This window comes from Apteryx mantelli, chromosome 2 (genome assembly GCF_036417845.1).
Source record: "Apteryx mantelli isolate bAptMan1 chromosome 2, bAptMan1.hap1, whole genome shotgun sequence".
Classification (NCBI taxonomy): Eukaryota; Metazoa; Chordata; class Aves; order Apterygiformes; family Apterygidae; genus Apteryx; species Apteryx mantelli.
The window spans coordinates 105392259-105406367 of record NC_089979.1 but is presented as its reverse complement, the minus strand read 5'-3'; the positions used below and the strand labels follow the sequence as shown (position 1 = coordinate 105406367).

Here is a 14109-nt window from a genome sequence, read left to right as displayed (position 1 = left end):
GTATTATGTATTCTCTATTGTGGGCATAATACAAGAAACATATATCAACAATTCTGCTGGCTTCCTCAACAATGAAGATTTTGATTTTAATTAATAATTTTGTGCTGGTGTTTTTGATTATTAGGCTGTCTTTTTCATGTCGTGTATGCTACGTTTGCTACATGTTACATGTTTGCTACATGTCAAGCTCCATAAATCTGGATGGTTTTTATATTTTTATTTTATACACAAATCATGCAACCAACCAAATACTCCTGAATGGGAATAAATTATTTATCACATGCTGTCTTGGTGCCTGCATCCTGCTGTTCCAAAGTATCAACTCATTTAGGCCAGTTTCACCTTCAACTTAAACAATGCCTTTTGTATTGAAGATTAGGGAATTGCAACACTATGGGAGTTGTATCATTATTACACTATATTCTCTTTCTCATCGTTGCATACAGTTTCACTAGAAAAGATTAAATATCCCTTTCTTAAGCCTTGGATGGGAAGAGCTAAGCCAGTTAAGTGGTAAAATAAACCTTTCAGAACTATTAGATGGAGGTAATGGTTGCTCCCCAAAGTTGAGGGGTGAAACAGTACTTCCAGTAATAGATCACAGATAAAGTAGAACTGGATTAAATTTGTGTTCTCATGAGATTCATGTTTCTAAAGTTGGATATGTTCTGGAAACCAGAGATTTTCCTACTTTTAACTTCCTCACTCTTCCTAAACCTTCTAATTGCCTCACTTCTAAGCTGAATGATTTTATTTGCATTTTGTGTTTAAACTGACCCTGGTTCAGTTAGTAAAAGAAGGAGATAATCTTAAATCAGTGCTTTTTCCTGATCTTAGAAAATGCTCCTACTGTTTTGTAATCTTTTTATGACAGCATGCTACTTCAAGTAGCCATTTCAGCTTACTTGCTGCAAGGCTCACATTATTGCATATATAATGACAAGAGAAAAGAAAAATACTCAAATATCCCAAATGCTTTAAAAGATTTGCGTGTTTTTGGAAAACTTTCAGATTTTAAGGGTGTTATTCCGTATTTTAAAAGATTTTCTGTGTCTGAGAAGCATTGGCACCAACGTAAACCATTGAATCTGCTTCCAGCTTGCATTCAGGGTCTCATAGCTTTTAATTTAGGTGATATTTGGGCTGGGTTTTTTAATTATCTTTGCTTTTTCACCTTTGCTTTGTCAGCACTCCACATGTAACAGGAGACTGAACTGAATTTGTTTTCCCCTTGGCCATTGGTGGCTAAGGAACAGAATCGATATCAGACAGGATGCTCTGTTTCTGGAGAACTTTTCTTACAGGCTTCAGCTAGGATTTCTTGCAAAATACACTAGCCAAGCCCATACCATCATAACAAGTGCTGGCACTTCTCATGAAATTATACAGTATTAAAAGCAACTTGAAGAGTTCTTCTTCTTAGGTTTGAAGTGACAGAGAATGGCTTTTGACAATAAGGTATCATTCCTTCTGCTTTCATGAACAGACAAGGTTAAAAATTGATTTATTGAGGACAGCACGATTAGATAGGATGGGGAAATGTAGTTTTGTAGCTGCACTTCTATCTCCATGGAAGCTATCTGAGCTAGAAATTGGACAAGTGAAGGTTTGCATGAGGCAACACTGACTGGATTTTTGTTCAGTCCTATGGGTTCTTCCAACCATGGATGAGAATTCTTTTTGAAGGGAGGTTTGGGAGCAACTGCTGGGGGATTTATAATCCAAACATACTATCCGTAGCTGGGTATGGTATGGGTGGTGACAAGCAGCCTTGAATTTATAGGGCTTCTGCTCCAATTGTTTGTGCCTGTGGCAGTCATGTAGGGAAGGAAGAAGCGTCAAACTCTCGCCAAAAGTGAGAAAAGAAACTGCAAATCTCTCCTATGAAAAAGTATAAAAATGATTGAGTAAAAATATACACTTTTAATTTAGAAATAAAGCTGTGTGTGCTAGAGCAAAAAAAGATAAGGATGCCTTTAAAATGACCTTCTGAAAATGTAACTTTTTTAGAGGAAAATATATGCTTTTACTGTGAGTTCTGTTAATTCTTCATGCTGGGCTTGGACTGTGGTATGTTTTTCCCATGATTTTTGGCTGTATTGTTATTTTTTCCTGTAGGATGAGCCCAGTTCTGGGATGGATCCCTGCTCTAAACGCTACCTTTGGAAAACCATCCTGAAAGAAGTTCAAGATGGCTGTGCAGCTGTGCTGACATCCCACAGGTGAGAGCCCTTATCCTAGCAACCAGCGTAGTCCCACTCTCTCCTCGCCTGCTGTCAACTGAGGGCAGAAGAGCGTATTCTGAAGGCATGCTGGGGTGTGAAACTCGAGGAGTATCTTGCTATTTTACGGAAATTCCTTCTTGCTCGTGAAAGCTGAACTCGCGTAAATCCTAATTATTTTCTATATTTAATTCTCAAGGACTAGATTATGGCTCAGTGGTGTTGCAGGTAGAAAAAAGATACAATGAATTCTTCCTTTTCCTGGCTGCTTCTGTTCAATGTTGCAGTGTCTCTTGTTACTTGAAATATCAGTGTTATCCTTTTGTGGTTGCCCACTTTACAAACCTTTTAAAGGGAGATGGGAATGGAAACCACTCTTCTGACTTTATCAAGGATTCTGGTTTGTATCAGGATATGAAAAGAGTATGCCATGGCATCTTAGACAGATGCAATAGATATTCTCTGTATGCACTGTTGGAATTACTAGGAGTGACCCTGTCATTTTGAAAGAGTGGATCTGTATTAAATACCTTGTCAATTCTCCAATACGGTCATTGGTGTCTCAGTTTAATTGAGGAAACATTGAAACTGTTTTGTAACATTGTTAGTAAATGAAATAAATTACATGTTTCCTGTAGGGAATATAGTATAGTGTAATTATATATAAAATGGCGTTAGTTGAGGGAGAGATCATGAAGACATGCCCAGAAGGGACAGAACTAATTAATCAAAACAGCAACATAATATTTTGGCCAAATGAAATGTGAAGCAGTAGATGAAGCAATAAAAGAATGCAATAAAATGTTCTCTTATTATTTGTTAGATACTGTTAAATTTTTCGGATGTTGTCGAAATGTGGTTTTTGTCCCTGAACATGCATGTGCTTCAGTACTGCTGAAAAAATACTCTCAGAAATTTTGACTATTATATTTTTTGAAATGGATTCTTTAAAATCGCATAGGTATATAGAATATATAGTATACTTGAACCCCAGGTGTTTACCAGCTCATTCAGTTCAGGAATGGAAGTTATACAATGTGAGTTAAATTGAGTGGTCTTCAGAAAACAGTGCAGTTTGACTTTTCAGTCCAGGTTAAGAACCCTCTAGTGTCAAACAGCAGCTAAACAGAAGGTAATTGTGATTTCATTACTAATATGTTGTAACAAGAAAATAAACTAAATCCATCAAATAAATTGTTACTAATTATTCATTTAGCTTGACGAATAAATGACTTTCAGCTGAAGCAGTTATAATGGTAGAGCAGTCCACACAGATTTCATTTCTAATTAATAAGATGTTTTTGTGCTGGGTCGGATGAAGGAGAGATTATTTTGTATTTGCTGAAGGCTGTTGGAGATATCTGAGATTCTTTCAAAGGCTACTTACACAACTAAAGTAATGCACATCAGCAAATAAATGAACAAGGTATAGTGATGGTTTCACCTGTAAAAAATAGTGTTTGTGGTCAGTTGGCTTAATTTTCAAGAGAACATTTAACTGTTAGTTTTGTTTTAAGGGGGGAGAGGAGTGAGATTGTATTAGTTGTCCATACAAGCCTATTTGTGTTATTTTGCCACAGTTGATGATTGTTATGCCAAGCAGAGCATTGGAAGGTATTGCACCATAGACAGACTTGGACACAGAGCTTATCTCCTGTTTTCTGGGAAGACATGTTAGTAGCCCTCTCTCCATCCCTCTCAAGCATAATGGCTTATGTTTTAGCAGTTCTTGCCCTGTCCCTGTCCCATTTTAAGAGTGTGCCTAAGAGGATACTTCAGTTGCAATTCCCATGCTCTCTCAGGTAAAAGTGCTAGAATTTGGATTGATACAGGGCTGAGTCTATCTCAGAGGGGCTGGGGAGTGCACACAGTGAACTGCAAGGACATCAAACAACTTTGGCCTCTCGTTTGCGTGATGAAATACATCCTCACTGAAGTCCTGTGTTTAAACTGATGCTTTGGAAAAACTGTTCACATAATTCTGTATGATATGTAGAAGGGGGCAGCCCATCTGCCATAAGCTTTACAAGTCAAGGTTATTCATTGTCATTTGAAGCAGTCGCTTGCAGCAGGATTCTGCTTTTCAGCTGCATTTGTGTCCTAAATTCTGTTTGGATTTTTTGCATCTGTTCTGCCCAGCAATCAGACTGAGGCTAACTTTGCTGTATAAGGGTATGTACCATACAAGAGGCAGCTGACCAAACTAACTTTTGTCTTCCTCCTCCGTCTCTTAGCTCAAAATGACTGTAAGCAGGTATTAAGGGGAATAACAATGTTCACGGCTCTCGCGCTCAGTGACATTGCTGAAACTGCCTATCAGGTATTTGACTTTACTAATAAAACTTTTGTATTGTGGCCAGAGTTGTCCAATTAGTTCTGGACTACAAACATAAATTCATTTTTATGGCTTTCTTCTAGCTGTAATGTGGTAATAAATTTTGGTATGTACTGACTAGGACTACAATTTGAACTGTTGACTTAAAAGCCAAAGGTTTTGTGTAGCAATTTTTGCAGCTATCCAGTTTCCTTCCTTTTTAATTAAAAGTTAAGTATAAATACTGTTTTGTTTTCACTATTATTCTTTTAATCTTTTTCTCCCCCCCCCCCCCCCCCAAACCTTACTTTCTAGTATGGAAGAATGTGAAGCCCTCTGCACACGGCTTGCTATTATGGTCAATGGAAGTTTCAAGTGTCTTGGTTCTCCCCAGCACATTAAAAACAGGTATTATATGCCAAAATCAAACCTTCTGCAGCTACATTCAATCTAAGAACTGGCAAGACGTTTTAATAGTGCCAATGAGACATAAATACTTAAAACTGCCAAGCACATCTTTCATTTTCTCCTGTCACTAAAGTTAAGAGAGTCAATTAGGATATCTTAGCAAACTAAATTGACATATGGCATAACTAAAATGCTTTGTAGTCTGCACTGGTAGTTGAAGAGACAAATTTGTATCTAAATGAAGCACTTCTGCACTCAGTTTGAGAAATGCATTGTGAGAATTCAACATTTTGTCATATTATAAAATACTCTTCTGTTGCTTGTGACTATGGTTTTCTACTTCCTATTCCTGGACTGAGTGAGCCACCCTTGTGCTTTACTTCTACTCATAAGTCTGATTTAGTATCTGTAAATGGGGTTGTTTATTCAGAGGGCAAGCCCAAATGACCATTAAGAAAACAGGTCCAGAAGTGGAGGGGAAAGTTGCTGCAACTTGCAGCTGAAACATTTACATTCAGTATTAAAAAGAACTTTTGTGACACGCAGACAGTCCTCTGTGTAAAATAACATAGCTTACTTGCAAGCAGCAAAGCTACGCTGATTTGTACCAGCTCAAAGTTTAGTGGTCTTAAGTGCAGGTACATTTGACAATGTAAATAAGCTCTACAGTAATGTTTGAGTTATTGCCTGTGATGGTTATAGGGCAATCTGTGTCACAGACAACTTTTGTCCCCCTTGAGGGCAGTTTTGACTTTTTGTCCTTCACTTTAGATAGAACTGCAGGCCCTTGTTTCATAGCTACGTTGGCAGGCCTGATTCAGGTTGATTTTAATAAGCTCTTTCATTCTAATATTTTTTAATCAGCAAGACAGACTTTCAGCTAGAGGCCTTACAAAGGGGATGATAAAAAGGATAGAGGTCTGTATCTACGTTTCTCATTGCTCTGTGGGATCATAGCCACCTTTACAAGATTGCATACCTTTCGGAAGGTACTTACCTCCATTTCTGAAGGCATAAGAAGTCAGTCACCCTCCAGCAGTTTCTGCTTCTTTTGTCTCTAGCTCTTTGTCTTTGCCAGCCTGTCTGTTCTTCTCAAATTTCACAGGAAGAGTGGTCTGTTGTCCCACTAGCTGAAGTACTGTAGTAGGAGTTGAGGCGCTCTTTATTCCCCTTGTAATAATAGAGAAAAGGACAGATGTCTGTAGAGGGACACTCAGATCTTGGGTGGGTGAAGCTGTTTTTTGAAGATGTGTGTGTCCTCTAATAAAGGGGTATAGTATTACTAGGCTCCTAACATGGGCACTTCAGTTAAGTGCATAAAGGTAGCTGGGTAAATCTGGGTCTCCCTTTGCTGTGTTTCACATTCTCTGGAGTGAGCATGTGTCTCTGTCTTCTCAGCTTGACCTTGAAAGGGAAAAATCAGGCATTCCACAAAGACTAGGTTCACCTTTATCTTCAGTGACTTTATCATTGTTTTGCCACTCTGGATGTTTTTTTTTAGCAGTTATCTTTTCATCTAACCTCTTAGGAAGTAAGCCATCATAAACAAATGCTCAGATGTATGCACCGTACTCATAAAAATAGCACAGATATTTATCAATTTCTGTATACTGTCTCTGCAAATATACCTCTTTCAGATCATAGTAAGAAAAACAATGGAACGGAATAAACTATATGACACACTAGAAGTATCTTCAAATTAATTCTGATATCAAAATATTCATAAACCAAACATTCAGAAATCAAGGCTGTATGAGCTCCTCTTTTAAACTCTCCAAAGGAAGATCATGATAAAAGAATTTTTGATAGTCACATTCATAGTGATTATTTGTTAAAAATCATTGTAATTTAAAAAAGCACACCTTCTGTCTGCTAAGAATATTTCCTGTTAGAAGCAGATTTGTGTTCTTTATATTGTCATGACAGTTCTTTATATAAATATATATCAATGGTATTCATTTGGGATTTTATAGTATGTGCCCTGGTTACTAATATTACTGAGACTTTCTGAAGAAACTCCATAGCTGAAATTGCACTGAAATTTTCATTTAAGGCAGGATGAAAATCCCTTTAACTTCTAGCCCATTGATTGATTTAGTCTCCAAATTTACCACACTTATTGTTCAGGAACTTACTGAATTTTTCTAATGCTTTAGAACATTTTATTAGGAGAAAATACTCACTAATTTTATCAAAGGAATGAATTAAAATCACGCAGTTCTCAGAATTTGCTCTGACTGCCTAATTCATTTCCTTGGCTTCTGGGAGCAAAGCCACTGTAGGGAGCAGGGAGTACTGTCTTAAACCTCATAAACAAAAGGCTGTTAAAGCATCTTGGCATGGGTATAGGAAATAGGCTTTTTTAATTATTATTATTTTTTAATTAAGCATGTAGTAAAATTATTTCTATTCTTTCTTTGGAAAACTTTTGATAAGTACTGGGAGAAGCCAAAGAGCGTCCCAGTACTCCTATTATTTTCTGCTTGCTCTAGCTTCCAAACTTCCCTCCAGACTCAGCTCCTGACTGTGGTTTTCTTTACTTGTCACTCCAGAACACTCTCCTAAACCCCAGGCTCTTGCACACTTGATAAATAAGGTCATCATTACAGGATTAAGAAACCCACTACCTCAGTGTAATTCATCTTTTAAACTTATTTGAAGGTAACTTCCAGATATACTACAATATGCCTTACAGAGAACTCCTGAATCTGGGTGAGAAGGGAAAGGAGAGGAAAGCAGAATGATTCTTTTACCTGCTATTCCAAAGAAGATCACTGAATTGATTAAGCTGTTGTAAAATTTTAATTCTCTCACTTTCTATTCCATCTATGAACTTTTTCATTTTCATGAAAAACTTCCAGAATCTGAAAGTATATCTAGTTATTCCTTCCCTCCTGTTTTTTCCTTCCCTCCATATGATTTAATAGCTCTGTCATTCTTACTCCCATACAGAGGGAGACGTTATTCCTTCTGAAGTGGTGGAGCATAACATTCCTAGATCTACTATTCAGGAACACCTACCTACCAAAGAACACTTTCCTTAACAGCCACCTCCACTGGTGTAGTCACTTCCGTTTTTCAGTGTTTTCATACATTAGCATTCTCTAGTGTATTTGTCCCTGGCACCATCTTGCAGTAAAACACTCTTGCCTTACATTTTGTTTAAAACAAAACCATTCCACTAAACAATGCAATTGAAGGAAAGCATAAGAAAAGCTGATTTTTCTGCATCTGTTTTCATCTAAATTACTCTACTCCTATTGTAAAAATTGTTTCTTGATGGTGTGTGTGTGTGTTAATTTTCTCTTATTTATAAGCAGCTCTTGATATCTTTAGTCTATCTTTAATTTGTTTCTACAAATCAAATTGAATAAATATTTAAAAATCAATTGCAAGTCACCTGATCTAGGTTTCTTTGGGTGAAAGAAATCTAAATATTTTATAAACTTTTAAACCAAAGAGAACCTTCCTATGGCTTTTATTTATGCTAGAATTAGCCCTCTATGGTAAGAAATAACAGTAAGAGCAGGTTATTTTTTTTTTTTTACATGTGATAACATTAGCATGTGTCAAGAATGTTTTTTATATTTGTAAATATAGTTACATTCACATTTTTTCTACCCTTCTTGGGGTTTCTTCTGTCTTGATGCAAATCCTCAAAATTGTTTCTTTGCTTTTATTTTTATACCATTGCAGCATGTAAAGTCTGCATTATGATTTCCTTTTTCATGGATCAGTGCTGAAGACCTAATGGGTCTTTTCTGAGGCAGTGTTAAATTTGCTTCTTAGCTGTGGTAGGAAGTTTTAGGGATTCAGCTTCCACTCTCAGGACACTTTCAGCCGTTGGCAGACGTGAAAGACCACAGTCTTGGACTGAATACAGGTTTGTCAGATGGCAGTACAAAGTTCCCCTATGAAGGGTGTGGGTGAGCTCCAGGAAGATACTAATGTGTAGCATAAAAGCTTCATAGGGTTATAAAAAAAAAAAAGACACATGCTGCTTCTAATGTGTGAGACTTGATTCATTTTTCCAGCTCTTATGCAAATTTGTTATAAATTGTTCATCCAAAAATGTCTCCTCATTACAACTGTAGGTATTTGGGTTCCTACTCCCAATTGTTGAGCCCTGACTATATTTATCTATGTTTAAATAGATTTAAAGTACCTTCAAATGTTTCTCAGTAGTATAATAAGTGTTGGACTTCTTCAGAAGGGCCTTTCATTGCAGGTGGCAAATTTCTGAATAATGCCAAAAAAAGATAATGTTAGCTGGAAAGAATGAATTAAAGGATAATTTCCAAAAAAGTTAGTATCTTAGTTCTAGACATAGTTTGTATGAGCTAGATGTGCTAGCAGTTGTGCCTGTTAAAACCTAATTTCAGTTGATTCCTGCCAACTAAGTCAATTACTCTAGATTGTGAATGGATTACATCTAAATGCTCTCTCCAGTATTCTCCATTATACTTAATGTTTTTTTAAAAAATTCACAGAAGCATTTCCATGTTAGATACAGCTGGCCAGTCCTCTGGGAACAACATTTTGAATACCATCCTTCATTTTAGGGCCATCTGGACAGACTTCTTATAGCTGAAAAACCCATACCAATTTTTCAAGTGCTGGACACGTATGAAGTCTGTGCTCAAATAGTATCAGCAAGCCATCTGATTAAATTACCCAGCAATTAATCCATTTGTTATAGCAGAGTTAGAATGGAAAATGTGTTGCCAAGCTATTTACATTTTTACATTTTTTTAAAGATTGATTAAGAATATTTTATTGCTTTTCTCAAGAGAACTCTCACATGTAGATTTCTTAAATGGGAAAGAAAGGATTAAGTTTAAAGATCTCATGAATATTTCAGCTTTCAGTGGAAACAGTGTTATCATACTAACAGATACAGCAGTAAGTTTATTAATGCCATAAAATATACAAGCGATCATATTCAAGAATATAATTTTTATTCCTATTGACTAGGAAACATCAATTCCTTTTCTATATGAAAAAATATTAGGGCAGTGGATGTATACATGTGTATTGATGTAATATAGCGGTTTGTTTATATTCCCAGAGGAAAACTTGAAGAAAAGAGTTCTACAACCTTTAAAACACACAGACTAAAAGTTTGCAAATGAGCAATGTCTTTGCACTCATGTAAAACTGTTTGTGCAACATTAATTCAGCCCTAATATGTGTGTGCATTCTGGTGTAAATTTTTTGTGATTTTTATACTACGTTTTCCATGTGACATGGGAATATAACTGCGTACCTATTCATTTAATGAGTAGCAGCTAATTAAGATTTCATATTCTCCTTTTGCTTTAGTGGGTAATCTGTGTACTGTCTTTACTGCACATTTTTTCATTCATTGGTGCTGTATCGCAGTGCTTAATAAATGTCAATGTCTATTTTTTCACAACACCTCTGGGGAAAAGATTTTGAAATTATTCTTCCCATTTTACAGAAGAGTAACTGAAGGGTGATGCCCACACTATAGTTAAAAGGTTTTGGGTAGCTAGTCCGAGCTCTTTATGGCTAAATATTTTCAGTATGTTTAACATTACGTAGCATTTAGTACTTTAAAAGTGCAGTCAAAAGGACAGAGCCTATTAACTTCAGCTGTAGCTGTGAGTGTTTCTGAAAATACTGTGAATTCCTTCTGCAAATTGGAGCCCGGGGTCTCAAGGTGGGCACCTGTAAAGACAGGAAAGCAGATATGAAAAATGTGGTCTGAGTTACCACAGATCACACGTGTGCTGGAGTGGAAGGACAGAATTCAGTTCCCCAGAGCAATATTCATCCCCCAGCACTGTGAACAACTTATTTCTCTTCCTCATCAGTCTGCTGTCTTATTTGCAATATTTTCCAAATATTGCAGTAAATAAAGCCACTTCTCCAAGAATGTTGCTCCAGTATATCCTGTGAGCCATTCATGATAGGGTTTTCTGGAAGAGATGCTATGTGATGATGTAATTAAAAGGTTGTAAAATAATGCAAATATACTGATGGTTTAAAATATGAATTTCACAGCTGGCCCTCATTCTGGTTTTCATAACTTGAGAACTTGACTTTGAAATCTTGATAATGTCCTTTTAATAGACATTTTAGTGCGTAATAGCCTGATTAAAAATAAAAACAACCCCTAAAAAAATCAGAAAAAAGAATCCCTTTGATAACAATGCAATGATACCAAAATTGTTGGAAACATTCAAATTTTCACTTCACCCAAAAGATTCAATAATCCCAAATTTAATTTAATCCCAAATTTTAAGGAAACACACACCTTAAAATCTTCCATCAGGATAAAATTCAAAAATTTCATTTAAAATACTTTCAGCCTAGGCTGTGCTGGAAACATCTACTTCTTAGGTTCAAACACAATGAAACAAAACACTTGAACTTTTTCAGCCCGGAACAAGAAATATCCTAAGTATGACTTTGATTTGAAGCCAAGGCAGGGGAAAAAAGAGGCAGTATTTAAATTCTCTAGGATTAAACAAATGCTGTGACTGGAGGGAGAGACTCAAGATCACTTTTCACCATTGTCTTTTGTAGACCTTCAGCGTTACCATGGGATAGTTGTCTTCTCTAGGCAGAAACCACCTGTTGCACCTCTGTTCTGGGCAAATTTGGGGCTGGATGTGCCTGCAATGGGAGCAGGATCTTTGTAGTATATGCAGAGAGGCTGCAGTTGCTGAAACATGCAGCAAAGAGCGTGGGTGACATGGCATTACCTGCCCACTTTGGGAGATATGGGGGAAGTCTTTTCTTGTTCACAGTCTGCGAGCACCATCTTGATTAGGTTCATGCTCCTTTTTTGCATTACTTTCCTCCTGTTTTTCACTGTTGAGCCCCAGAAACCCCTTTGAAGAAACAGTTCTGGGGCTTCATAGGCTTTGCCATCAACCTTGCAGAGAATTATGGTGCTGGTGTTCCTGTTTCTCTAGGAGTGTAATATATGGGTAATATAAGAGTGAACCAGCTCTCTGATATTTGTCTGTATATGTAAACATACAAACGTGTACATACATAATTCAGAGAGTGAGGCAAAGTTGTACCTTGAACTGGTCATAACCTCGGACTATCATTGTTGCAACAATAATATTACTCAATATAGAAATTAAGTTTAGATGGTTTGGTGTGAAAGTCTGGAGTGCATGTGAACAAAAGCATGTGTATGATATACTTGAACAAGTGTTATCAGTTCCTTTAACATCTGTCTTTATATTCCCATTGCTACTCAGGAAAAATCGTTATCAGTTAAGAAAAGATAAAAACAAAACCTACAAACAGTATATGGAAGACAGATTTTATAATTTAGTTGTTATTGTATCTAATCAAGATATTTTATTTGTTCAGTAACACTGAGATTGTTCCACTTTTTGAATATCACAGAAGGAATTGGCATTTTGCAAGTGATACTATTTTTGCGTTTGATATTAGCAGATTTGCAGATTTTTAAAAATAAAGCAACTGTTCACCTCAATTTTAGAAACTTTTTTTCCTTCCTAGATATTGTCTCTATCTGCTTAACAGATGAGGTCATAAATGTATAGTGTTACTTCAAATTCCCTTAAACTGTGATGTATTTGTTTTAATCATTTTTATTTCAGTTTCTTTTTCTTATTTCAATTTTTGTTCAACCTCTATTTTCAATATTTTTCAATTTTTGTTCTCTTTGTAAATTTTATTTATGTCTGTAAGGAGAATGCCCTGAATCTGTATCCTGGACTTGAGTAATCATATTGAAATAACTAAGTTACCTTTTTTAGATGAGACCTATTCATTTAAGGAAAGTAGAACCTTATCTGTCTGCAAATGAATGCAAACCAAAGCATTATGGCAAACAGTGCAGTAACAAATTATTCCCCCTCTTTGATTTATGGCATATATTCTAAAAGATTCATTAAGTGCCAACGTGGTTTTTTATTTTGTTTTCGTTTTATTTTGTTGTCCACTAATGTCATTTTGGAGTAATCTTTGATCTATCAGACTAGCACATGCATAAAGTATGCACATTATTTTTCCACAAGTAAACTTTCCAGCAGCTGTAATTTTTTGATGCATATATAGAGGCATAGATGCCAGGACTTGAAAGCACAATATTCTCCAGGAAATGTACTCTTTGATTAGTGGCAAGAAATATATGGATGATTAGATGCTCTGCTTATTCATCAAGAGTTAGGATATAGGGTCATGTTTTTGATTTGCCGAGGGGAAGAAGAGAAGGTAGATAGTGGTTGGGAAGAATGTGATTCAGGAGCTGGTCATTCTTGACCCTACTGTAAGTTAAACCACTAGTTGCTAGCTTTGGTTTTGTTTTGTTGTGTTTTTTTGACAAGCAAACTTGTAACAATTTTTAATGAAAGTACAGATTATTGTAGAGCAAAGAGAAGTCTGCTGGTAATGGACTTTTTCTTTGTTAGCTTTCATAAAAACCAGGGTTTCATGGGTCAAGTGTCAAAAACCACTAGATTAGTACATCTAGGGACCCCTTGTGACTGACCAAGTGTGAGCTCAGCTGACTAGCCACAATGCGTTGTGTTTCAGCAACTTCTCTTCACCATTCAAATCTGCATTCGGACCTCTGAAGGATGGGCAAAAGGCAACACTGAAGTGTTAGTATTACCTGATCTGCTCCAAATGGTAACTCCTCTACTAAATATTTATGAGAATTTTCAGCCTTTGAGCAACTCAATTCACTTCCGTTCCCTTTTCGTGGCTGGAAGGAACACCAGGGAAGCAGACAGGGCACTTCCTCACCAGTGCAGGTCTGGCTACACAGAGGATACTTTCCCACATTACTCAGCCAGCCTCCAGCAATTTGTGGTTTAGAAGCTTGTTAAGTCAGAGGTGATATATTAGTGGATATATTTTTTTTTCCTCATGAATTTGTCTAATCTGTTATTCAACTCATGTCAAGGTCTGGCATCCAGCACATCCTGTGTCAATGAGCTCTACAGTTTTCTCATGTGCTGTAGGGAAAATTACTTCCTCTTACTGGTTTTGAACTACCTTCCGTATAATTTAATTTGATGCCCTCTGTTCTTGCATGAAAAACAGGGATATAGAGAGTGAAGAATATTCCTTAATCACTTTCTCTGCCCCAGTCATGATTCTGAGCTCTGTCAGAACACCTTTCTACTATCTAGTCATCTTTTTCTTTGA

At 36.5% G+C, this 14109-nt stretch overlaps 1 protein-coding gene across 1 annotated transcript in view; it reads left to right on the top strand.

Annotated features, from left to right (window-relative positions):
• Positions 1-14109, top strand: part of ABCA13 (ATP binding cassette subfamily A member 13) — a 201396-nt gene that overhangs the window by 179883 nt on the left and 7404 nt on the right. Inside the window, exons 51-52 of the mRNA XM_067292433.1 lie at positions 2119-2222; positions 4852-4944. Of these exons, the coding sequence (XP_067148534.1) occupies positions 2119-2222; positions 4852-4944 (197 nt within the window). The remainder of the gene's footprint in view (positions 1-2118; positions 2223-4851; positions 4945-14109) is intronic.